Genomic DNA, 12,838 nt, shown 5'->3' with positions numbered 1-12,838 from the left:
ATCAGCTATTTGCTCACTATCTTAGCATTCAATCGACAATAGAAGAATAGCATTTAAATGTTGCAGATTAGGTGGATACGTGTCAAGAAATAATTCAGCTGGACTTCATGAAGTTTTACTAAATCTCTGATCTTTGTGTTTTCTTGGACATAATGAAAACTGCAATCCAAATATAAACATGTAGCACCACTTTCTTTTCAGTGCTGTACAAGGATGTCATTTGAAAATGGACTGTATATTTGCTCAGTGCAAATATCACAGAGTGGTTTGACAGGATTTTTTTTATTTCTTTTTGCTCATTTCCAGGTTCCAGTTGAGCAGGAAGGGTAAAACATGGAGAGATTCTTTCCTTGTGGAAAGAGGGTATGTTTTATTGATTGACCTTTTGCTGGACATGTTCTCATTCCAAACATTGTCTGCTGGTGACATCAGGCTCCTTTTCTTTGGTTGGCTGAAAAAAACAAACTTCATGTGTTTTCCTGTTCTTTCAGGAAGCCTCCACACAAGAGAGCTGATGGGAAGGAAATGGCCCAGGAGGAGAACTTCCTGCCAAAATACCAGCGGGTGAAGGACCTGTGCCAGAAAGCAGAATATCAGACCTCCTGCCAGCAGCCAGGACAGGTACCTGACCTGCAGGAGCTAAAAAAAGGACAGGTTATTAAAGTTTGAGGAGAACAACATGGACTGTAGCTCATACAGGGTGATAATTTGCAATCTGGCTGACAGTTTAGCTAGTATAATATGAAATCATTGTGCTCTCAGGGATCCATTTAACATAAAAGTCTCATTTTTAATCCTTCAAAATTAAGAGTGCTGGGTATGACGTGTGTTTGTATATGTGTTCACGTGTCTAAGAACCGTCTCATTTGCTAAGAATAAAAAGACTGCACAGTAATTTGAGGATAACCCCATCAAGGACATTTTTTATCAAAGTGTTTTTGTGCATCTAAACTAATGCCGTGCTATAGCCTAAAGACCCATTACCATCATAATTCCCTCTGCTTTGTTTCAGAAATGGCAGTGTGTGGAGGACCCGACTGGCAAGCTGAGGCTGTATAAGTGCAAGGGTATGGCTAGTCTCTATGCCCCACGTATGCAGGCTCTGATGGCCAGCGGTGCCTCCCAGCTGTCTCTCACATCCAACTCAGAAAGCTGTAACTGTGGTGATGTGGGCCTACAAACATCAGTCCTGAAGAGGAAGAGGCTGTTCACCAAGAAGAGTGAGTTTGTCCTGTCACTCACATGTGCCATTGTTCTGGAAGTTATTAATAGATGTGATTTTGTTCAGAAAGACATTTGTTCTTTGAAATGTCCTTGCAGTAGCCTACAAAGCCTTGCCAAACAGGGCCATTAATCTCAAGCTAAAATAGTCAGCTTTTGAAGTATTCATGAGATGAGAGGTATGTGTCTGTGCTGCCATCAAGTGGTGGACTATAGTAGACAAGTGAGCCTTTAATCACAGGAAGAAAGAAAGAAATATAAAACTTTGTAAATTATAAATGGAATATGAAGGCAGTTGCATGAAATGTTGATTGATATCATCAGTATTTTATTTTCTTTGTCGATGCTGGTTTTCACTTGCCCACATCATCGTAGATCCTGATATACAGTATCAAAAACACATCCCTCTTTTTCCGTCTTATTCAGATTCCTCTGTCTCGTCTTATTCAGAGATGAAATCCAGTAAGCCTGTCTCTAGGAAGCGCTGGGCTCGTTCTGTATCATTTGAGCTGGATGGAGACCTGTACGCCGTGGACCTGGAGGAGGGCTACCGGCCCCTGGGATCCAGGAACAGCAGCTGGACCAGAGACAGGAGGAGAGGAGCAGGGGATGAGGAGGATAATGAAGAGTTCAGTGGTATGGGGGTCACAGCCAAACCCACCACCAGCAACAGACTCACCTCACCTGCTGCTCTTAAAGTCACTTACAGGTGTGTGTGTATATCTCTGCACTGATGTGTAATGTTTAAGGTTAAAAAGGAGAGAAATTATGTGTTAGGTCTGACTAATGTGTTTGTTTCCTGCAGGTGCTCCATTCTTATGAATGACACAGTAAAGTGTGATGGAGGACTCTACAAGTCCCTCCAAGCATGGAAAGACCACAAACTGCACATTGAGCATGAGGTACTGATTCATTCACTTCCTCATTCCCCATTTCACAGCTTGATTAGTAGCTTGTGGTGGTATAATGAGGTTTGTGTGACTGTGTACTTTGTACTCTGTTTAGATTGAAACACTGCAGACCAAAATCAAGAACCTGCGTGAGGTAAAAGGTCACCTGAAAAAGGTGCGGCCAGAGGAATGTCAATGTAACACTCCCAGGTGAGAGTTCATCAGGACCACACTGTCACCGGCAGCATCGTCATATCATCATAAATATGACTCTTGTCTTTTGTATTTTCAGTTATTCTCTGAAGAATAAAGAGACTTTCAGGCTAAATGCAGGACGCATGCACTCACTTAGGTAAAGATTTACATCAAGACAGTGACTGAGTGATTGATTTTTATTTCCTCTTGCAGGCTCACTCTGTTCAATGTTTTTTGTCCTCATCAGAGTGCCACCTAAGCAGAAGAGTCAGTGGCTGCAGAAGGAGCAGAAGCGCAGAAAGAAACTACGTAAATTCCTCAAAAGGCTTCAGAACAATGACACCTGCAGCATGCCTGGCCTCACCTGCTTCACCCATGACAACCACCACTGGCAGACTGCCCCTTTCTGGACAAGTAGGGAATGACATGTGGTTGTAGAAAATAATATAAACAACATTGTGTTGGAACTTGTTTTATATTTCCCAGAGCAGACAAGATGAAAAAAAAATATTTTTGGAACACTGGTGTAATATCCGTTGTTTTCCACTCTCACCCCTCCCTTCCTCACCTGCTCCCCCTTCCTCCGTCCCTCAGTGGGTCCATTCTGTGCATGCACCAGTGCCAACAACAACACATACTGGTGCCTCAGGACCATCAATGACACACACAACTTCCTGTTCTGTGAATTTGCTACCGGTTTCCTGGAGTATTTTGACCTCAACACTGACCCATACCAGGTATGTCATTTGTACAGACACACATATAATGACAGCTACACAAATAACGTACAAATGATAACTATAAAATCCCACAACATTATTGATAGTGCATTCCTGTGAGCATAGAGATTTTCCAGAGTTTCCGAAGCCCTTGCTAACATCGTGTCTTTATCGTTCCTGTAGCTGATAAACGCTGTCAGCACCCTCGACCGCAACGCTCTGAATTCAATGCACCAACAGCTCATGGAATTAAGAGGCTGCAAGGGACATAAGCAATGCAACCCGGAAAAGGGTGAGCAAAAAGCCACCAAGGCAAACATGATGGATTACAGTGTCTCCAGTAATTTCAGCCTGAGGCTAACATTACCTCCATTTCCTTTCAGGGGGAAAGGAGCGAAACTACTTCAGTGAATACAGGTATTTTTTTCTTTTTCTTACAGCACAGCTTATTACTTTTACAAAGACTGCAGATGGAACTTGTGTTACAATGTGAATTCAGAGAGGTTACAGCCTCCCTACTGAGTCTTTGGTTATGTTTTTTGCTCATTATGAGTCATCTGGGGAGTCAAGGAAATGAAATACAGTGATGTTGTGCTGAAATTGAACCTCTTCAAACTGCCATGGTTCCTTAATGTTGTGATCAAAGCCTTTTCAGCATGCAGAAGCAGAAGCAAAAGAGGGCCAAAATACAAGCCTACTTTTCAGCTTCTGCTGTTCCCTTTTTGTAATGAAGCCTAATTGCCTGTCTCTGCTGTGCGTGTGGGGGTGTATGTGGGTGTGCCTGCTTGTGTGTGCGCATGCATGTGTGTGCACTTGTGTGTGTGTGTGTGTTTTGTGTGTATATACCTGTGTGTCTGTCTCCATGCACATGCATTTGCCCTGCGCGTGTTTACGTGCTGTGCATGCTTCAGGCCAGTTCATCGTCGAAAGAGGCCAAAAGTGAAGAAGCCTTCCTCCAAATCGCTGTGAGTTTGTCATAACCCATCTGTTCCTTTGTAGTCAGCCAATTTCTACTCCTATCTCTTTCCAGATTTTTTTTTTTTAGCTTGGTCAGATGACCCAGCAGCATGCCCCCCTCTCTCCTATTTACTGTAGTTCTGTACTCCTCTAATTACAGTAACTCTCATGTACCTGCATTGCAAAGCTGCACCATCTTCTTTTTCATTCACCTACTCAAGTCAAATTCAATAAAGCAATGCAGATGTGAAATTGTGTCATTACGTTGCGTTCTCATTCCTGTTATTGTCATTTCTTACTTTTCCTCACAGTGTTGGTAGGAACAGACCACAACTGGAGCCATGGTTTCCAGTGAATGCCTCAAGTGGCACATTTAACTCATGGTATTTGTTTCCCTTTTACAGAGGGCAGATTTGGGAAGGGTGGGTTGGTTAACCACCTGCATTCCACAACCAACCACATCGGCCTCCTCCAGCGACGGAAGGAGAAGGGGGAGTGCAGGCAAACCTAAGGACCTTGACTACACTTCGATGGACCATAACCTGAGATACTACTCTTCTCTACTCTGGGTTTTAATTTTTGAGAGAGCTGCTCTGTGTAGCCTTCACCCAGACAGAGGAGATGCTGAGACTGAGAGAAAGCTGAAAGACTCTCCGATCGTCAGTTCTACCTTCGCACACATTTCATACCCATTTACATCCTCTGTTACCCTCAGCTGTCAGGACATGTAACATCAACAAGATGCTGTGAATCAGGTGGGACAGTTCGGTATCCGCAAGCCATTCACTCCAACAGTACTGCTTGTAGATTATATGCATCAGCTTTAATCAGCTTTCTTTCACGTCACGTGTGGGACTAGGTGGAAACATGAGTTACATAACAACTCTGCTACTACGCAATGATGTCATGGCCTCATGGCGTCTCTGTGGCACATGCTATATCATTAGTGCTTGGAGTCACAACAAGACATTTTCTGTCTCTGCACCATTGTGTCTGCACATGGAAGCTGTGTGGACCTTTAAACAACCGACAATAACAAACTCTTTGCCATTATCTTTTGTATTATAGTTGATCTTAACGCTGATGAATGTCCTTTATGAAGCATCATCTCCCTCAAAGCTGTGAGATATGAGGTGACTACAGTTTGACTGCCTTGATCCAGTGTCAGCTACTCCTTGGACAGCTCTACACTAACCACTATCTCACAACAATACGATCCAAATCTCCAGAATATTTGACCTCTGGCAGAATGCGCCATTAGTGAATGCCATTTTACTCCTTTGTATTGTCAATACCACACTGTAGAAATATCAAAAAAGTTTGTTCAGCTTGCTATACATGGTGCTACAGGATAACAATACAAAAGTAAAATATTGCTGTACAGTACAGTATGTATTTGAATGTATGTTGTGCAATTAATATAAATGTTTACAATATTTTTTATAATACTGAAGAGGCAGACCTCATTGTATGATATGAGTTGACAAAATGAACTTATAGGGAGAAATGTAGCTTGAGAAATTTCATTGCCCTCAATTTGTATGTTTGTCGTTTCCTTATTTACATCTGAAAAGCACTTAGAGGGTTCACTGTGAAGAGATGCGCCATGTACATGGAATGGATATTTTACTCTGTGCCACAGGGAAAACACAACAGTGTAATACTTATTGATGTGAATTTTAGCTACCTGCCTTTGTTAGCTTCTTTGATTTCTTTTTTCTTTTTCCTCTTTTTTTTCTATTTTTTTTTTTTTTAGCAAATATTTCCATAGACCTGAGTGCTGATAGTAATTGTGAATAAAGTGTTGTTTGACCATAAACACGACTGACTTTTATTCTGCTGACATTAGATGTTGGTTTCCCTGTGTTCCTGTCCAGCAGGTGTCTCTGTCTGCTTGCCCACAGGTTAACGCCAGCGTTACACGGTCACTTAAAGCTCTCAACAAACACGTCCGTGGAAACGCAGCTAGTCACTATCATAAAAGAGATGGTCAAAGTCTTCAGGCTTGTGAGTCAAGTGATAATACGTTGTAAAATAAGCATGTCATATCTCTAATATTAAAATATGAACGCAGGGATCATACAGGTGTGTCGCTTTGCATCTGTGGCTTTAGCAGAGCCTTGAAGTTCAAGCCGAAATCTGGTCTTACTTTCTAAATATTTCAATAGCATATCTTATACAAATAAAAACACTTTTAACAGCCTTTTTGTTACAACTATAATAAATAAACATTAAAACTAAGTGTTTAAAAAAACAAGTGCATCCACAGAAATATGAAGAACTCGGGTACCCTAGAAATGACTACTAAGTCTGATCTGTCTACTCTGTTCACACAACTGCGACAGTAAATGATTTGCTTACGGTTTGGCTCCTACTTTCCAGCCAGTTTGGCCGTGGGGGATAAAGGGTGGGGGTCTGGAGGTGGGGTGGGGGTGCAGACTGGGTGACCCCCATACCGACCTATGACTCACACGCAGAGGCGGAGACTCCGTGTCGGACGCACCGCCGGAGCGCCGTCCCGTCCGCAGCACTCCAGCAGCGCCGTGCTCAGAAAACTAACCTCAGCCCCGATACTGGCAAAACACCGTTTTCCTGTCGTTCGCACCTTGTTTACAATGTGAAGAAAATGGCCGGGACAAGGTAAGTGAGGTCTCACTTTAATTTGAAAGCGGTACAAAGTTTAGCTGGAGAAAGTTAAAAAGCTGAGGCTCGGTTGCTTCGTTTTCACCCCGGCCGCCGACAGCTTCCTGAGGGCAGCCACCAGCGAACCAGACCACACCGCTCAATTACACGGTCCCGCTGTCTTCGGAGGTAGTTTTAAAGTCCATATGTTAGCTTAAGTTGTGTGAAAATGAAATACACTATTCATAAAATACAGTAATGTGAAGAGAGTAGTTTGAAAGGATTTTTTTGTAAAACTGAAATTCAAATTACATGTTGCTATTTTATTTGCGTTACATGACCGTTGGGCAGATATAAACTATGCTAGCTGTTTGGTAGCTTGTTAGCAGGTAACTCAGGTAAACTGTGAAAGAAGTTTGACCCTGAAAGATAAGTTTTACCTTCATTTTCTGTTTGTGTAGAGTTAAATGAGATAAAGCCGCTGCGGGGATTCAGTCTACTTTCCATGTTTTTCCATCATCGCCAGCCCCATCTTGTGATTTTTCCTAAAGTGGTCCACACTTTGTTGAACTCTTTGCTGTGGTGAAAAGACCAATATCCCAAACGGAAGGCAAATGTCCCACAGCCCATTTGTTTCTCCCATTTTTACTGGCGGAAGGGAACTGGGACTCGTTAGCTACTGGTTTGATCTGCACATGCTGGATTTCTTCAGCATCTGCTCTGACTGCACATGTGCATTAAAACTTTGTTTAGCTTTCGTCGGTCGCTTGAGACAGATGGTTTGCTTTACTCCACGCAGTTTATTTAAAGCTACTGAGATGTATAGGATAAGCTACTTTGGCTCCTTTCAAATTTTCCCTTCATCTGTTTTTATACACATATTTCAGATGGAGGCTTTTTAGCGCTGTGACTTTATTTAGTTAGGACTTGATGGCTTAATGGCTGAAACTGAAGTTATGAGAGTCTTTGATGTTTCAATATCTCCCTCCAACCTCCTGTTGAATACTGTGCCGTGTAGACTGTCCAACAAACAAGCTGCCCAGTCAGATGTCATTTCTATAGCCTGAAGCTGTTGGCACACTGCGCCAACCTGACATCCTGGGTGCGGCAGTTTCACTGTCTCCCTGCCCAGCTAGAGCTCATCTGATGAGTGTTGCTTGTATTTGAATATTGTTCATTTCTTGCTTACTGCAGGCGTATTAACTTATGTGTCTGTTTGGCACTACACCTTTATCTGTATATCATAACATCCTTATCTGTGTAGTGTCCACATGCTTCATCCCAGGAAGAATGGTGGGACAAGACAATGGTCCATTTGGTATTTCTGCCTCCTAAAACCTGTCTCTTGTTCATTTGGGCTTGTCAGTGTGTAGAGCTGACTCTATAATGGGATCTTGCCTCACTGTTTGTCCTGCGTGCTCACAACAGTAGGCAGACAAAAGAGAACAAACTGTGCATCCCTCTGACAAGATGGATCATAATTGGGTCTTTTGACAAAGACAAGACAGGATGTCCATCCTACAGAGGATGGGACAATAGACCTGTTTGTTTGCCTGTTGAGAGGAAGTGATTTTGAAGCTTGTGCTATGGGAACAATGTCTTGTTATAGGTTGTGATATGTTAATATTATATTGACTGTGGTTGGGCTTTTTCTTTTTGGGTGAGTTCTTTTGAGACATACAACTTCAAATCATATATTTCAGCTTTCATCATCGTCTTTCCTGTTATCTGTACTGTAATCACATGGTACATGGTCACATCCCTGTGGATCAGTGCTCTTAGGCTCCACGCCCACTTTTCATCTGACTGTCACAATGACACTGTAATGAGGTTAAGGTGATTTGCCCAAACACATTTATATCTACCTGTACACCCACTGACATTTTGAACCTTCCCTCTGTGGGGATTAATAGCTGGCTTAACTTCCCAGCTCACACTAGGTTGAGCCTGATGCTTAAGAGTGCTGATCATCACTCACTAGCATTACAGAGGATAATAACTTGTAGGATGGCACAAGGAAGGATAGGCCGTAAGGAAGAATGAGTCATCTGCTTCAAAACACTTGAACAAGTCTATATAATTGTAATGAGCTGTCACAGTGTAAAACTTACTTGGGCTCTATGCATAAACATTACACACAGAAATGGAACACTGAAACAAATGGAAAGAATTTATTGATAGGCTAACAAGAAATGAAAAGTTTTATCTTCTGAAATGCACCATCATATTTTTCTCCTTCTAGTACAACCTAAAGCTCTGTTGTTATTATGACAATATCAACCAGTCCCTACACATTGTTCCCCTGCAATGACCTCTTAGATTATAATCCACCCTAATACTCCCCCTGGGCCTGCACAGACCCAGCGTTAACATCTTCACCAGGCTGCTCTGCAATTCTAATCCTGGAGAGCCTGCCGTCTGCACCTTCACTTCCTCTGGAGGACAATCCGGACATGTTATTCCTGTGTGGCTCCTCAGTCAGCCGCTGACATGCCCCCACCCCCCACCCCCAAAACACCCAGTAACTCTGCTCTGGGATTAGACTCTGGCCTCGTTTGTCATGTCAGCAGGGGAGGATTCGGAGGGATGTTTCGGGCCATCTCAAAATGAAGTTACAAACTGCTACTGGTGGTTGGCAAGCAGGTCAGATACTAATGGAAAATGTTGTTTTAGCAGCACACAGATGGCACAGATGGAATGCTGGGGTTTGTTTTAAAAAGGCTGTGCAGGGAATGTCTTCATTTATCACATGTATGACCCTGAATGATATGACAAAACAAAGTTTGGACAATGAACATTTAGGGTTATTAAGCACAGTTACATACTAATAGGTTCATTCATTTTTTTGTTTGGACAAGTGACCCTTTGTTCCCTCTCTGACAGCTGGTGAACTGGACAGAAAGGCCGGCCTGTATGGGTAAACACCCTGATCCCTCCATCAGCCTCTCCTGCACATGTTCACTCTCGTCCAGTCTTTTCTGACCTGAAAAATCCCCACATGCTCTTCAACTATGGGCAAGGGGTGGATTTTAGGAAGGACAGGGACTTCTGTTTGGTCAGGCTTACCGCTATAAAAGGGAATTTATTGACCCTGTTGCTGAGTAGTGTCTCAGACAGACAGTGACTGTTCAGCAGAGCAGTAAGGGGGCCGGAAGTTCCCAGCATTACTGCAGAGAGCTGCAGCATTCGTGGGAGAAGGCAGGATAGCGGGACAAGACAATACTCTCCATACAGAAATCACAGAGTGCTGCTTCTCTGTGGTTAGTTTGTAGGCGGATTACAGCGAGGGTATCTGAAGTAACATTCAAGACTGCCAACACAAAAATGTTCTCCTGGAACCGGTGGCGAGGTAGGCATTATTATCTAACATCTCATGAAGAATCAGTTTGTTGCAGTGTGGGTGAACATTTTGGCAGCCTCAGGGGGTGAATTCACTTGGACCATGTAAAATCGCTAGTTGGAGAGCAGCATGGGAAAGACTGGCTTTGCTGAAGGTGGCTGAGCGACCTTGTGAGATCCGGCCTAATCCATTGCCCAGTGGAGAGGAGAAACTGTCTCTAGATCTGGATTAGGGCAGCTGTTGAAGGAGGTCACCGCAGACCCCGTATACATGTCCCAAGCTCCTCCCTGGTCTGTCTCTGATTGGCTGGGCTCGCCTGTGTGGAGGCAACACAGAGAGTTCTAGTTGAATTAAGTCTGCCATTTGATCTGACAATAGTCTGCATTGTTGTGTACCATCACAGGCTTCAGAATCGGGTGCGTTTCACAGGCTTTGTAATGCATATGGCCATGAGTCATCACAGGACATTCTTGCCAACTAGGTAACCATTTTTATTCCTATTCCCACAGAACCCCAGACTTATGTGGAACAAGAAACTGTTGGCAACTGCTGCAAAAAGGACTCATTTTCTGACTTCTCAATCAGATCAGTGTGTTCTTTCGCAACCAAGCTGTCAACACAGTCCTTTGTATACTTTTGTGCTGAAGGCAGTACAGGTTGGCATTGTGCAGAAAGCTTCAAAATGTGAAAAGTCCACTTTGCATTTTTTTTTTACCACAGTTTTAAAATAGACCCCATGTCCAGTAATGGCACACACTGCCATAGGCCTAGCATACAAACCACTGGCCAAACCAGCCCATCTGGTTCTTGCAGTTTTAGGCGTGTGAGGTCATTCTCGTGACAGAACTGCCAATCATGTGGTCTCAGACGATACTAGACAAGATGAAAGAGTGAACGGGAAGTGTATGTACTCATCTTCATTGAGTGATGACATTTACTTGTTGTCAGAAATGTTGCTTTAGGCCTCAAAGGTGGTAAATCTGTTTCTGTATTTTCTTCCCCTTTACAACTACAGCAAGATATATGGAAACTGTAACACTTTCATATTACATACGTGCACATCATGGGACTGTACAGTATCTGCAGTACTAGTCTTGTATTACAACACCGTTGTAACCAAACGGTCATCCTCAGTATCAACAGCTTGTGCGTGTCTTATCCATGCAGGCCTTTTGGAGGCGAGTCAGGTGACAGGGTGAGCTCAGGAGTCTCCCCCTCTGTTCATCTTTATCCTCCCATCCTAGCCTTTTTCTTTCTGCCAGGCATGTGGCTGCCCGGCTGTTTGGTCTTAAAGTGCTTTACCTCTCCTCCCCTCCTTGGCAAACTGCCACACTGGTGCCTAGGCCGGCTAACATAAGTCCAGCCCCATCATGCCTGACGTGTTTCGCCGTGAAAGACGACCCCTGGAATCGTTTGCCAATGTCAGCACATGGAGAGTGAGGAATGGACACTGACAACTGTTGCTGAGGGGTGGAAGGAAGAGGGGAAAGGGGGAGGAAGGGTGCAGAGAAAAAAGGTATGAACCTGTTTGAGGCCATGTTATTCAATCTGAAAACTCAGAATATGTGTTTTCAATCCACATCAAAATGCAAAAGTCTGGGGCGGCCCGGTAGTCGAGTGGTTAGGGCGCGTACCATGTATGAGCGCAAGACGCTCTTAGCAGGCAGTCACCGGTTCGACTCCTGATTGGTCTGACTCTTTCCTGCATGTCATTCCCCTCTCTCTACCCCCTTTCCTGTCAGTCTCCACTGATCTATCATAAAGGCACAAAAAGCCCCCCCCCCAAAAAAAAAAAAAAAATGCAAAAATCATATTTCTGTCAATTCCAACTCTCTCCATGACAACTAGTTGAAGAGCATATATATATATATGTGTGTGTGTGTGTGTGTGTGTGTATATGTATATAATATTTAAAATGCTTGCAAAGTTGTCAGTGTTTTCAAAAAGTCCATTTTACCTCTCTCAGTTCAGCTGCAGCCTGCTGTTTAATTTCAAGAGTGTTCAACAACAATTTGAAAGCTCTGTTGTTTGTGGTTTAGTGTTGATGAAAGGCTAAAAATGGAGAGAAAAAACATGTATTTTCAAATTAATATGAAAAGAAAAATTACAAAAGTCATCCATTCCAGGTCTCATTGATCATCCAGAATTCTTGTCCATTGATTTTCACACCTCCTTTGCTGTTATAGAGGTATTAGAATGATAAATTCACCTGTAGAAATTCTAACAAGGGGTAAAAGAGCAAACAAGACAGGCACTGTGCTGCCCTGTGGGTCTTGTTTACAAAGCACATCAAGTCAGAGAGCAAGATAAATATACAGCATCCTGACCCGTAGCATTAACTTTATGAGGGTTTCTGTGGGGATGAATGCCAAGTCACCTCTCAGAAGTCCATTACTCTGTAACAGACTCAGCGGTCTGTATGCTGGTTAGTTTGTTGTTAAATTAAATGCGGCACACACACACACACACACATCAATTGTGCCGTGAGTTTGACTGACCTCTAACCCTGGTAACTTGCCAGTAACGGGAGGTGTTACACAAAAGGACCAAAGAATGCGTGTATGCCATGACAGGTGCAGGTTTTTTTTTGGTTTTTTTTGTCATCTGAAACATGTGCACCATCCCCTTGTTCTGGACGCCTGGGTGGGGTGTAGGAGCCTGCTCACGCATCCTGCACAGTGACAACTCATATACACCTCGTCCCGGCTCTGTTTCCAGCAGAAATATTTGGTTCAGTGGCTTCCAGGAAACAAACGTGACTTTGTAAACGCTGAATTATACCTCTGATGAGGATAGCAGCCTCTCTCAAACCTGATCCTGGTCTTCATGATCAGTAAGTACTGGCAATAGAAAAATATATCCCAAGCTGACCCATCATTTTTTATATCCCTTAG

At 43.2% G+C, this 12,838-nt stretch overlaps 2 protein-coding genes and 1 long non-coding RNA gene across 11 annotated transcripts in view; 2 read left to right on the top strand and 1 right to left on the bottom strand.

Annotated features, from left to right (window-relative positions):
- The window catches only part of sulf2a (sulfatase 2a), a 44,586-nt gene extending 38,779 nt beyond the window's left edge, over positions 1–5,807 (top strand). For 3 of the 6 annotated variants that reach the window (XM_071493370.1, XM_071493371.1, XM_071493368.1), the window contains 13 exons: positions 307–363; positions 492–621; positions 1,013–1,220; positions 1,648–1,930; positions 2,027–2,123; positions 2,227–2,321; positions 2,404–2,463; positions 2,554–2,720; positions 2,901–3,043; positions 3,209–3,317; positions 3,409–3,442; positions 3,937–3,990; positions 4,387–5,807. In XM_071493370.1, the coding sequence (XP_071349471.1) occupies positions 307–363; positions 492–621; positions 1,013–1,220; positions 1,648–1,930; positions 2,027–2,123; positions 2,227–2,321; positions 2,404–2,463; positions 2,554–2,720; positions 2,901–3,043; positions 3,209–3,317; positions 3,409–3,442; positions 3,937–3,990; positions 4,387–4,417 (1,468 nt within the window). In that variant the 3' untranslated portion in view covers positions 4,418–5,807. The remainder of the gene's footprint in view (positions 1–306; positions 364–491; positions 622–1,012; positions 1,221–1,647; positions 1,931–2,026; positions 2,124–2,226; positions 2,322–2,403; positions 2,464–2,553; positions 2,721–2,900; positions 3,044–3,208; positions 3,318–3,408; positions 3,443–3,936; positions 3,991–4,386) is intronic. The other 3 variants (XM_071493372.1, XM_071493374.1, XM_071493373.1) reach the window with 3 other exon arrangements.
- Positions 1–9,248, bottom strand: LOC139630197 (uncharacterized). Its single transcript, XR_011693126.1, has 3 exons — positions 7,045–9,248; positions 1,583–1,798; positions 1–573 (listed from the first exon to the last, which is right to left on the bottom strand). It is a non-coding gene; the product is annotated as an uncharacterized lncRNA (long non-coding RNA).
- The window catches only part of arhgap46a (Rho GTPase activating protein 46a), a 32,265-nt gene continuing 25,871 nt past the window's right edge, over positions 6,445–12,838 (top strand). Inside the window, exon 1 of one of the 4 annotated variants that reach the window (XM_071493357.1) lies at positions 6,445–6,622. In XM_071493357.1, coding sequence (XP_071349458.1) covers positions 6,609–6,622 — 14 coding nt within the window. In that variant the 5' untranslated portion in view covers positions 6,445–6,608. Of the gene's footprint in view, positions 6,623–6,646; positions 6,794–9,808; positions 9,954–12,838 lie in introns of those variants that run through there. The other 3 variants (XM_071493358.1, XM_071493360.1, XM_071493361.1) reach the window with 3 other exon arrangements.

This window comes from Trachinotus anak, unplaced genomic scaffold (genome assembly GCF_046630095.1).
Source record: "Trachinotus anak isolate AG129_WGS33_773 ecotype Australia unplaced genomic scaffold, CSIRO_AGI_Tana_v1 ptg000013l, whole genome shotgun sequence".
Taxonomy (NCBI): domain Eukaryota; kingdom Metazoa; phylum Chordata; class Actinopteri; order Carangiformes; family Carangidae; genus Trachinotus; species Trachinotus anak.
This window is presented reverse-complemented; position numbering and strand designations above follow the sequence as displayed.